Source organism: Symphalangus syndactylus, chromosome 10, assembly GCF_028878055.3.
Source record: "Symphalangus syndactylus isolate Jambi chromosome 10, NHGRI_mSymSyn1-v2.1_pri, whole genome shotgun sequence".
NCBI lineage: Eukaryota > Metazoa > Chordata > Mammalia > Primates > Hylobatidae > Symphalangus > Symphalangus syndactylus.
In genome coordinates this window covers 115,840,000-115,853,153 of record NC_072432.2, presented here as the reverse complement: position 1 = coordinate 115,853,153, position 13,154 = coordinate 115,840,000, and the positions used below count along the sequence as shown (strand labels likewise).

Sequence of the window (13,154 nt, the reverse complement as noted above, 5' to 3'; positions counted from 1 at the left end):
CACAATGATGTGGTTGAGGACCGATGGCTGGGAAGGCAGGGGAGGGAAAGGCTTTGTACAACCACATGTACAGATGGGGATTGAGGCCGGAAACCAGAAGTTCAAGAATGAGGCAAGTCCAGCCCTGACAGCTGATCAGAGCAGAGTTCCAGCTGGGTAGCCCCTCTCCCATCTATGGAAATACTTGCTGCCATCTTGCTTTCCACTCACCCTGCTGCCTCCATTTTCCCTTACTCCCAGTTGGGACACACCTATTAAAATTATTTCTGGATAGATAATCTAATTTTAGAAGATAAATAATCCAATTTTTAAATGGGCAAGAAACTGACATAGGCATTTCACCAAAGATATGCAAATAGTCAATAAGGACATGAAAAGAAACTCAACATCACTAGGCCTTAGGGAAATGCAAATTAAAAACATGAGATACCAGTTTACACCCACTAGCATGGCCACAATCAAAAGACAGACAATTGTAAGGGTTAACAAAGATGTGGAAAAACTAGAACTTTCATACACTGCTGGTGGGATTGTAAGATGGAGCAACCACTTTGAAAAACAGTTTGGTAGTTTCTTAAAATGTTAAACATAAATTTACAATATGACCCAGCAGTTCCACTCTAGACATCCAACCGAGAGAAATGAAAACAAGTGTTCACACAGAGACTTACAGCAAATGTTCACAGCAGCATTATTCATAATAGCCAAAGTGGAAATAAACCAAATGTCCATCAATTGGATAAACAAATGTGGTCTCTCTCCATACAATGAAATGTTATTCTACAATAAAGAGGAATGAAGTACTGATACATGTACAGCATGGATGAACCTCAAAAACATTATGCTGAGTAAAAGATGACAGCACAAAAAAAAGAAGTATTATGATTCAATTTATATTAAATGCCCAGGAAGGGCAAAAAGGAGATTACAGAGACAGAAAGTAGATGAATGGTTACCTGGAGCTGGCGGGGGAAATAGGGAATGACTGCATACTTAGTACAAAATTTCTTTCTGGGATGATAAAAATGTTCTAAATTTAGATTAAGGTGATAGTTGCGCAACTTTGTACATTTTCAAAATATCATTGAAATGTACACTTAAAAGGGGTGAAGTTTATTATATGTAAACTATACCTCCGTATAGCTGTTTTTTAAAACTTTATCTGGACAAATCCAGATCTAATTCTGCTTCTGTGTCATCATCATCATCCCAAAGTACTGTGATTTGTTAATGTGGCTTCCTACACCTTGCTCACACCCTGCTCCATAGCGCCCAGGGTCCTATTCCAGCAGTTGCCCTTCCCCCAGATAACCTTCAAAAGTGGAATGAAGATTCCCTGAGCTCTCCTTGCTGCAAAGGGACAAGGCCATCCCTCTTTACCTCTCAGCATCAGTGAAAGAGAACTAGAGACTGATGTCTCCAGGATAACGATGATACACCTCCAAAATATTATGTGACTGCTGCACATTCCACCTTATTTTATAAGTTTGGTTTATTTTTAGCAGGTAATATGTATTCACATGGCTTTAAAAATCAGAATGATAGAACACACATATAGATGTCTCTATCTCATCTACCCATATCCATACCACCACCCACAGCCTCTCTTAGTTTTTTAAGCACCCTTCCAGAGTTTGTTTATGTAAATACAAGCAAATGTGAAGAAATATCTTATTTTATCCTTCTTATATAAAAGTAAAGTAATATATATGCTGTTCTGCACCTTGCTTTTTACACTAAAGTTGTCCTGGAGAGCTTTTCATATCAGATCTTAGAGATCTTCACTGTGTTTTTACAGTTACGAAGTCTTCCACTCTGAGTATGTATCATTGTTTATTAACCAATCCCCAGCTGATGGACACTTGAGTTATTTCCAACAATTTTCACTTATTTTCTACTGTGACAGACAGGGCTGAAATGAATAACCTTATATACAAGTCATTTCATAAGTGTGCAGATATCTTTAGTTGGAAAAATCACAGAAATGGGATCACTGAGTCAAAAGGCACATCACTCATATTGTGCATTCCTACAACAATGCATGCAGCCTCAGTTTCCCCGCAGCCTGGCCAGCAGAGCGTGCTGTCAGGCTTTGAGGTGTGCAGCGTCTTTGGAAAGAACTTGGATTTCATCCTGCCTTCTTCAAGTGGGATTAGTTTATTTTTATTTTATCTTATTGTTATAAGAACACTTACCTTGAGATATACTCAAAAGATTTTTGAGTGTACAATACAATATTGTTAACTATGGACACAGTATTGTACACCAAGCTTTCTATAATTTCTTCCATGACTGAAAGTCTATACTCATCAATTAGCAACTCCCCATGTCCCCCCACCACCCCACTCCATCCCTGGCAACCACCATTCCTCTCTGCTTCTGTGGTTTGACTATTTTAGATATATCATGTAAGTGGAATCACACAATATTTGTCCTTTGGTGACTGGCTTGTTTCACTTAGCATAATAACCTCAAGGTTTATCCATGTTGTCACCAACTGCAGTATTTCCTTTTGAAGGCTGAATAGTGTTCCATTGTATGGATATGCTGCATTTTATTTATCCATTCATCTGTTGATAGACATCCTGTTGTTTCCTCATCCTGGCTATTGTGAATAGTGCTGCAGTGACACCTGGATTTCTATCCCCCAAAGTGTGATTGCTGGATCATATAAGCAGTCTTATTTTTATGGTATGTCTAGATAGCTCAGAATCCACCATGTGGATGTTAGAACCCGAGGGAAAGTAGATCACCTGGCTCAGCTACCTCATCTTTTAGGAGCAAGCCAGAAAAGAGAAGGAATTCACTAAGAACCACCAGTCCATGGTGTAATAAGCATTCATGGTCACCTAAAAAGGCTGGCGTTTTACTAGGTCTATACCCCTACAGAAGTATAAAACAGTCTCTATCCTAGGCAAGAAAACATGTGGCAAGTATAAAATTCCCTAGATTCACTTCCCTTGTTGGAAGTGTTGATGGCACGTTCTTCTGTCTTGGCTGTGCTTAAAGAATGGGCTGCCATAGTCAGAAATTAGTTTCACCTGCCAGAAGGAAGATGTGCTAATCTCCTCCCAACACTACTCCATCCTGTCAGCTCCATGGACCTGCAGAAGTGTGGGGGGACCTGGGCCCACCTTCAAGGAGTCTGGCTAAGGGCTAAGCTCTTGAATAGGTTATTTTCCACTTTCTTTGGTGAACAACCACTCCTTTGCCACCTCTGCCAAACATTTGCTAAGGAGCTTCTGTTGGCAGTGAGGGTCATGAAAGGTCTGGGACCCAGCTCCCTGATTGCATTGAGAGAGATCTGCAAGACCACCACAGAAGTCTTTGAAAACGTCTCTTATGGGGCTGCTTAGCAGAGAGGGGATCTAGGGTAAACCTCAGGATATGACCATCTGCAGCAGTGCCCTGCAATGCAGACTCACCCTACAGCAGGGGTCCCCAACCCCCAGTACCGGTCCATGGCCTGTTAGGAGCTGGGCCACACAGCAGGAGGTAAATGGTGGGCCAGTGAGTGCAGCTTTATCCATATTTACAGCCACTCCCCATCGTTCCTGTTACCACCTGGGCTCTACCTCCTATCAGTTTGGCTGTGGCATTACAGTCTCATAGGAGCACAAACCCTATTGTGAACTGTACATGCAAGGAATCTAGGTTGCAACGCTCCTTATGAGAATCTAATGCCTGATGATCTGTCACTGTCTCCCATCACCTCCACATGGGACCCTCTAGTCGCAGGAAAACAAGCTCAGGGTGTTCACCGATTCTACATTACAATGAGTTTATAATTATTTCATTATCGATTATAATGTAATAATAATAAAAATAAAGTGCACAATAAATGTAATGTGCTTGAATCAACCTGAAACTACCCCCCACCCTCATCTGGGGAAAAATTGTCTTCCACGAAACCAGTTCCTGGTGCCAAAAAGGTTGGGGAGCGCTGCCCTAAAGAATCAGGCAGCAGTGTAGGGTTAGGGACAGGAGGGGACACGGGGAACATCAGGGCAGGGAGGGAAAGCAGTCTGCCACCGAGAAGACTTCCCTTGGCTATTGTTTGAACAGGAGAAGAATGAGGGTTCTGGGACTTCTCACCATGACTTTGTTTTTCCTTGAGTGCAAATCTTTTTGTCTAAGTATAAAAGCAATGCATTTTATTGCATAAACTTTGGGAAATGCAAAAAACCACAAAGAAGAAAATAAAGTTCATAATTATCCCATCATTTAGAGATCATCGGTCAGCATTTAACTTTCTATTTTTCTGGTTTTCTTTCCATAGAGTCATATACATGTGTACGATATGCGGTTTTGGTCTTCTCTCCTTTTTAAAAAATAGACAATGACATTATAGAATTCACAGGATTTGGGGGTCTACCCATTGTTTCTTCATACCTTAAAAACTCGAGATAAACATTAAAACTTTTGTTAATTTTATGGGCAAAGATTGGATCTTATTTTTTGCATACCTTTTATGACTAGTAAACTTGTTCATATGGTTTTTGATCATTTGTATTTCTTATTTTATGAGTTACCCATTCATCCTGTTCATCCATTTTTCTATTAAGTTATTAGTCTTTTTTATGGATTTAAAGAGTACTTTGTATATTAAAGATATTCACATTTTTTCATAGATATTGCAAATATTTGCCCTCAGTTTATTGTCTTTGAGTTTTATTTTGGACTTTTTTTGCCATATAAAAGAGTCAAAATTATATCTAGTTAGATATATCAATCTTCCCTTCATGACATTTACTGTTAACAGTTTGGTGTGTATTTTTTCAGACATTTTCTATGCATATGCAAATATATCTATAAAGATATATATATATAGTTAGATATATAAAGTTTTCCTGCACATTTGAGACATCATGCACATTATTCTGTAACTTACTTATTTCACATACTAGTATATTTTAGATAATTTCTTATATGAGTATATAAAGATCTAACTCTAACAGAGTGTTCCATTGCATAAATTTAATATTATGTTATTAAACCAGTTTGAAAGCTTGTTTTTCATTTTCATATTTAAATATGGAAGTTTTCTGGTGTATGAAAGAAATAGGGACCTAAGTTTATTTATTCCACATAGTGAGCCAGTTTTCCCAATATCATTTATAAAATAATCTATTTTTTCCCCACTGATCTGAAATTACTTTGTCATATATTAAATAACATTTTAAATTATAACTATCATATAGTAAATATACATATATTGAAAACTCGACTTTCTCTCCGGATTTTCTATTTTGATTCCTTTACTTATGTATGTATTAATCAACACCATATTGTTCTAATTATTGTAGCTTAAGATATGTTAATATCTCCAAAATTATTATCATCCCTATTTTATCTTTCTCAATATTGCCTTGGATAATTATTTTTCTTTTATTTACTTGTTTTTTACATTTGTTATTACCTTTAGAATTATTCTGTGATGTTCACAAAACATCTATTTAGGATTTTGATTGGAATTGTGCCAGATTAAAAAATTAAAGGTTTATTGACATTTTTGCAAAATGATTATTTCAATTTAAAAGCATTGTATTTCTTTTTCTATCTATTCAAGTTTCTTTCTTATGTGTATCAATAATGTTTTTGTTTTCTTCATATAATCTTGCATTTACCATCAAGCTCATTCTTACTGATTTTACATTTTTTGTTACCATTGTTAATGGGATCTTAAATGTATACTTTAGGACTATTGTTAATATGTAGAAAGTACCAGTTTTGTGTACAATTTGTAACAGTTTACTGAATATTACTTTACTTTTGTTTCCAGTTGATTTTTTTTAATTTCTCATGTAGACAATCGTGTCATTTGCAAAAGAAACAAAAAGAAGAAGAAGAAAGGAAAGGAGAGAGAGCATATGGCTTTATTTCTTCATTTCGTCTTTTACCATATTTACACTTTGTTTCTTTTTATTTTCTTATTACTTTCTTGGATGTATCAGATACTATGTACAGTTTTCTCTTTATGGGATTCTATTGGGATTTTACACACACACACACACACACACACACGCACTTTAGTATATATTTCTTCTTTTCACCTACTATTTTCTTTTCTTCTGAGTCCTTGGAGATTTTCTTGGGTTTATCTTCTCATTATCTGATTTAATTTCCTGTAGCATCTAGTCTGTGGTTTATGGCTTCTTCTGGGTCTTAAAATCCAACAGTCAATATTTTTTCCTTTAATCATTTTTGGAATGGTGTCCACGATCCCCTCATTGTCACAACCAACAACCACTTTGTGGCCCTCATCTGCCTTGATGACTGTGATACTGACACAACCTTTATCCCTTCCTTCATTTCTCTCTTGGCATCTATGATGGTAACTCCCCTGGCTCTCTTCCGAACTCTCTTCTCCTCAGCCTCTTCTTCTTTTTTTTTTTTTTTTTTTTTTTGAGACAGGGTCTTGCGCTGTCACCCAGGCTGGACTACAATGGCGCGATCTCGGCTCACTACAACCTCCACCTCCCGGGTTCACGCCATTCTCCTGCCTCAGCCTCCCGAGTAGCTGGGACTACAGGCACCCGCCACCACGCCTGGCTAATTTTTTATATTTTTAGTAGAGACGGGGTTTCACTGTGTTAGCCAGGATGGTCTCAATCTCTTGACCTCGTGATCTGCCCACCTCAGTCTCCCAAAGTGCTGGGATTACAGGCGTGAGCCACCGTGCCTGGCCCTCCTCAGCCTCTTTCTCCCTTCCTTGTCCCTCTTTGAGTTCCCAAGTTCCACCACAGTCTTTCTTTTGTTTTCACTCTACAGATTCTCCCCGGACAATCCATGAATCTGTAGATTTGTCCCTCTCCATGTCCACTGCCCATTTGCCAAGTCTTGAGAGAGCGCTAACTTCATTTACAGGGCATCTCTCCCTGTAGGTTTCAACACCAAACTCACTGCCTCATTGTCCCCCTGACTTTGCTACCCCTAATATCCGTGGCTCCATTATCACCAAGCTGCCCAAGACAGAATCTCAGAGTCGTCCTGGCTTCTTCCTCTCCCACATCTGCCCTACCCAGTCACCTCATGCTGTGAGTTCTGCAGTACACATGTCTGTCCTTTCTATTACTACTATTTGAATGGAAATCCCTGTGGTCTTTCTCCAGCGTATTGCAGTTTTCAGGGGTTGTTTCGATTTTTTGCTCTGCTTTTCATCCTTTATTCTATCCTGATCATGTCTCATCATGTGTCTTCTCAAAGCCCATGTGTTTTTGTTTGTTGAGACAGGGTCTCACTCTGTCATCCAAGCTGGAGTATAGTGGTGCAGTCATGGCTCACTGCATCCTCCTGGGCTCAAGTGATCCTTCCACTTCAGCCTCCCGAGTAGCTGGAACCATAGGCATGGGCTACCATGCCTGGTTAGCTTTTGTATTTTTTGTAGAGACAAGGTTTTGCCACGTTGCCCAGGTGGATCTTGAACTCCTGGGCTCAAGTGATCAGTCCACCTCAGCCTCCCAAAGTGTTGGGATTAGAGATGTGAGCCACCATGCCCAGCTCCAAAGCACACGTTTTATTATATGAGTTGCCTGTTCAAACAATTTCAGTGGGTCCTATCGCATAATAAATTCTAAACAACTTATGACATAACAGAGCTTTCTGTTCTCTGGTCCCAATACCTATTTCAGCTTTGTCACCTACTATTTCTTTTCAGATGCCTTATGGCCCAGCCATTCCCCAAACACCTGCCCCTGCCTTTGCACGTGCCCTTACCTGTACCTAGAGAGTGCTTTTCCTGATACTTTGCTGATACTTTACCTGCCTTTGAGATCAAGCTCAAAAGACAACTCTGCAGCCTTCCTGGACTCCTGGGGTAGGGAAATTTAATCTCCGTTTTCCCTTTCCCCTCCACGGTTGATAAATACTCCTCTGCTTAAGCATTTAGAACATCAGAAAGCATTTAGAACAACAGGGTGTGCCTGTCTCTCCCTGTCAAGGGGAAGGCCAGGACTCTTTTCCATTTACTCCATTCATCTTACTCACTTTTTCCTCTCTCACTTCCCTCTCTTCCTTCGTACTCACACCTAAGTTCCCATTCAAGTTAAACCCAACTACCACGTATTCCACACCTGTACTTGAACAGTTAAAAAGGACACAACTGTGAAATGTAATACTGTCTAGTAACCTACCACATACCTATGGTATATTCATTTTCTCACTCTCTCAAATGACTATCTCACACCTTTTTCTCTGTCCCCAAACTTCCTATAATACCTCTTCCCCTGATAAACTTGCCTCTAACTCATTGAAAAATAGAAGCAATCGGAAGACACTTTCCTCATTCCTCACTATCTCACCTTCCAATTCTCTTGCATCTGAACCCACATCCTCTGCTTCTACCCAAGACCTAGCCCTTCATTTTCACTCTGGATCCTGTCCCCTCCCCACTTCCCAAAGCTCTTGTAATGATCCCCTTCCTCCTTTCTGTCATCTCTACCTCCCTTTCTATACTGGACCATTTCCATTGGTCTACAAACATCATCCCTCTCTTTAAAAAATATCTTGGGCCGGGCGTGGTGGCTCACGCCTGTAATTCCAGCACTTTGGGAGGCCGAGGCAGGCGGATCATGAGATCAGGAGATTGAGACCAGCCTGGCTAACGTGGTGAAACCCCATCTCTACTAAAAATACAAAAAATTAGCCAGGCGTGGTGGCAGGCACTTGTAGTCCCAGCTACTTGGGAGGCTGAGGCGGGAGAACGGCGTGAACCCGGGAGGCAGAGCTTGCAGTGAGCCAAGATCATGCCACTGCACTCCTGGGCGACAGAGCGAGACTCAGTCTCAAAAAATAACAAAACAACAACAACAACAACAACAACAAATATCTTGACTCTTCTTTCCTCTTTAGTTATAGCCACTCCATGTCTCAGCTGTCCTTCCTACCAAAACTTCCCTTTTTATCATCATCTTTAATAGCTATTTCTAATAGCTATCTCCAATAGCTATCTCCAATTCCTCATCTCCCATCTCAGCTCAGCCTATTCCAACCAAGCATCAGTCCTTTCTACTCCACTGAAACTGGTCTTATCGTGATAACAGTGATATCCAAGTTGTCAAATCAGATTATCACATCTGTGTCCTCATCTGGCCGTACCTTTTAGCAGCATTTGATACAGCTAATCACTTTCTCTTCCTGGAGACACTTTCTATACTGGCTTTTGTGACACCTGCTCTCCAGGTGTTCCCCCAACCTTTTTGGCTCCAAAGTCCCCTTTCCCTGATTCTCCCTTCTTCTCAATGTTAGCATGTTTTACAGTTCAGCCACGAGACCTCTTTTCTTCTGTGTGTCTGCTCTACTGATTTAAAGGCCATCTCTATATCAGTGACTACCAGATTTATTCACCCAGTCCTTATCTCTCCTCTGAACTACAGACTCTGACATGCACACCTATATTCTGAGGGATATTTCAAACTCAAGATATCTAAACAAGAACTCTGAATGTCCACCTTCAAACAGCCTCCTCTCCAAGTCTTATTTGTACCATTAAATGGCCCAGTTGCTCAATCCAGAAACCCAGGATTCATCCTCAAATTCTTTCTCCATCCCCCTCCTTACTGCCCTGCCATTGAATCTATCAGCAAACCCTGCCGATTTTACCTAAAAATACTCCCCCGACCCATCTATTTGTTTCTGTCTCCATTGCTGCCATCCTAGCCCAAGATACCATCATCCTTCCCATGCTACTGCAAGTCTCCTAACTGGCCTCCTGGCCTCCTCTCTGGCCTTTGGAGATCATTCATTTTCTACTCAGCAGCCAAAAGAATCCTCTAAAAGCATAAATCAGAGCATATCACTGTCCTGCCTGAAACCCTGAAACAGTTCTGTGTTGCACTTTGAATAAAACCCTGCTCTCTACCCAGGCCTAGAGAGCCTCCTGTGGCTGGGCCCCTGCTCCCTCCCCCACACCTGCCATGTCCACCCTCCCCTTTGCTTGTCCCTGGCCACAATGGTGCTCCTTCTTGCTCCTCAAAGCCTACTTTTTTCCCACCTGAAGACCTTCATAGCAGCTATTTTTTTCCTTCCAGAACACTTCCCACCTCTCATCCCACCCTGTTTTATTTTCATCATAGCACTACTCACACGTTCCCTTGCTTATTTATTTATTTTTATTATCTGTGTCTTTCACCTAGAACAAAAGCTTCCTGAAAGTATGGACCTTACTGTCTTGTGCTCTGTTGCCTTCTGGCACCTGGAGCAGCTTCTGGCACATAGTAGGTGTTCAGCAAAGTCTTGTTGAAGGGATGAATGAATCCTGGTGTTCTTTGTGATAGGTACCATTCTTGACACAAAATAAGTCCTCATGTATTTGTTGAATTGATAAACAAGTCACTCCAACTACACTGGATGCTTCTTGAGAGGAACAGAGACCTGTTTTAGGTTTCCTTGATTCCTCCACGGTACCCAGCACAGTGCTTGGAACTCCCAGGTGCTTGGTACATGTATCTTGTTGGATTTATTCTTCCTCACAAAGAGGAAGCCATGAGTAATGCTGTCTGCTTCACAGATGCCATTTCTCTGAGAATAAACGTGATATGAGAGGGATGTCACAAGAGCAAGGATAAACTGGATAGGACGCCATAGGGGCTAGTCAGCCATTCTCAGCTGGAATGGCGGGAAAAGGAGGTCTGCCCCATGGTATTTTCCTATTTCAGCCATGACGCTACATTACTTTTTGGTACATGTGTTTCAGGGCGCAACCTATATCCTGGTGATGGTGGATCCAGATGCCCCTAGCAGAGCAGAACCCAGACAGAGATTCTGGAGACATTGGCTGGTAACAGATATCAAGGTAAGCAGGCCAAGAGGCACTCTCTGACTCATTTGGGGTTGTATCTGGAAGATTATCATTCAGTGCAATTCCCACCTCTCATCCAGGAGGGTTGGAGCAAGGACTTCTGTGCCCTATCTCCCCCAGCGCTCAGCTATCAGAGCCCTCCCAAGTTTTCCAACAATTTCAAAAAGTGTCCCAGGGCCAGTGGTATGCTGGTAACCCAGCTTTCTAGAAGGGTGGGGAGAGTCCTGATTTCTAGTGTTTGCTGATTTTTATGGTATAAATAAATACTCCCACCATGGGAGTGGTGATTTAATTTCAAGCTCCTGATGATTTAACAACTGACTCACACTGTTTCTGAAACGTTAACAATTGGTTTCAGCACACCACTGGATTTGGGGGCACTGAGGGGATTCTGAGACGTGCAGGTGGCAGAACTGGCCAGGGGAAGTCCTGGAGCTCCTCCCCGTGATGGGGCACGGGGCATGAGAGAGGCACAGCAACTTCCTTTTCTTTGTGTACAGAAACACGTGGCTGCCTCTCATCTTTGTGTCTTTGTCATCACGATAATTGTGAAGGAGCCTGGCTCACCCTCTTCAGGGAGGGTCCTCAAATCTGGTGGCTTGTTTGTGCCATTATGTGGGAGGGAAAGGCTGCGTTGCCAAACAAGTTTTGGATACTCTGGGTTGAACTGAATTCATTCTGTTTCTCACTCAAGGGCTTTTGGAGCTTTTACTAGTCTAGTATGCTCTATATCATATACACTGATTTCCCAGTTGCATTTGATTATTGAATCCTTTTGTTTATGAGTGCCTGGCAGTGCTCTTTGGGGAGGCCCACACTAGCCTCAAACAGTCACAAATCTGTGCCTAGAACACCTGCAGATGGGTTTTGCAAAGAGTATATACAAAGGCATCAACTCTGTAAGATAGTGGGAACTCAGAACTAGAAAAACAAAGTTTGGATGTGGTTTGGACCTTGGCTGGCTACCAACTCAGTGACCTCTGTCGGCTCCTCTGGGCATTTCATCTTGCTGTGTAATATGGGAAATGTGCTGCTGACTTGCTGTGATTGTGATGAGCCAATGACTTACGAGAGCACTTTGGAAAACAGACAATTCTGCAACTATGAGGAGTTTGTGTTTTTCCTTCTAGAACTATGGGTGGACGAAGGGGTTTAAATCTGAACTAGCTTCTGACTATCCTGAGCAAGGCAGGGTTCTCACAGCCACTGGGTGGGAGTAGGGGAGTGAGAGGGTAGTTACCCTGGCAACCAGCCGGTGGTCCAGTGACCAGGGCCCCTCCCAGGGAGCTCAGGTGGACAGCCATCCTTAGAGGCAGCCCTGCCTATAGCCCTGGAAGGGGCTTCCTCAAGGGAGACCCAAGCAGCAGCTTCGTGAGCAGTGCTGGAGCCACCTCTGTTACTCCACACACTTCCCTGGCCAAACAGCAGGGTAAACACACAAAGGGATAGAGCTGGGAGGTTTGAGCCATCAGGAAGGGAAGAGGAGCAATGGGCATCAAAGAGAAAGAACTGGCATCTCCCCCTCACCCCCCAAGGCTAGAGCATTGTCATTTTCTGAACTTAGGCCTCCCCAGCGGTCTCAGGGGTGAAACACTCAAGAAAGAAGTATTGCTCTGAAGGTCACATTCACAGCCACCCCAGGCACACAGGGCTTCCTGTTAGGGAGCTCTGCTCGGCAGTCCTGAGGCCGGAGTGCAAAAGCAGTTAGGGATGGGATGACTTCAGAATTGAGAGGACTTGGGACCATGAGGCTGCCTCTCTTCCAAGCCTGAAGACCCCCGACTCCTCCACTCCCCTTACCCCCATACTCAGAAGGGACCTCTTACAGGAGCTCTGTGCAACGAACATGAATTTAGCCCCAGCAGCCCAGCTTAGAAGTAGAACAGGTGGCAGGTGACAGGTGGCAGCTGTCCGGCAAGGCTGCTAAGCCACAGAGCTTACCAGTGCCACCTGCCCGGGTGCGGCCCTCAGCCTTCCCGCTCAGGCGGGAGGAGGCTTGGGTTTCCGTCACGTTTGCACTGCTTCCCTTGTGAGTGTTCAGCAGGAAGCGGCAGCGATATCTACTTGGCCCTGCCCACCTTCCCCAAAATTCCGCCAGCCACAGAGACGGTGTCAACCAAATTCATTTAGGTCTCAGATTCTAGATCTCGACCAGAGGAAGTGAAGGCTCTGATCAAACCCAGAGTACTTCCTTTGTGTTAGTGTTCACCACTGCTAAGTGGGTCTCAAACAGTTGCGTGCATTCGAATTGGCAGACGAGCTTGTTAAAATGCAGCTGCCTAGGCACTACCCCACCAGCAGAACTTCCACCTCGGTCGGTCTGGGGAGAACACGGCATTCTGGCTTAACAAGCATC

At 42.7% G+C, this 13,154-nt stretch overlaps 1 protein-coding gene across 5 annotated transcripts in view; it reads left to right on the top strand.

Moving 5' to 3' along the window:
• Positions 1-13,154, top strand: part of PEBP4 (phosphatidylethanolamine binding protein 4) — a 287,960-nt gene that overhangs the window by 172,898 nt on the left and 101,908 nt on the right. For all 5 annotated transcript variants that reach the window (XM_055295677.2, XM_055295676.2, XM_055295679.2 and 2 more), the window contains one exon: positions 10,694-10,792. In XM_055295677.2, coding sequence (XP_055151652.2) covers positions 10,694-10,792 — 99 coding nt within the window. The remainder of the gene's footprint in view (positions 1-10,693; positions 10,793-13,154) is intronic.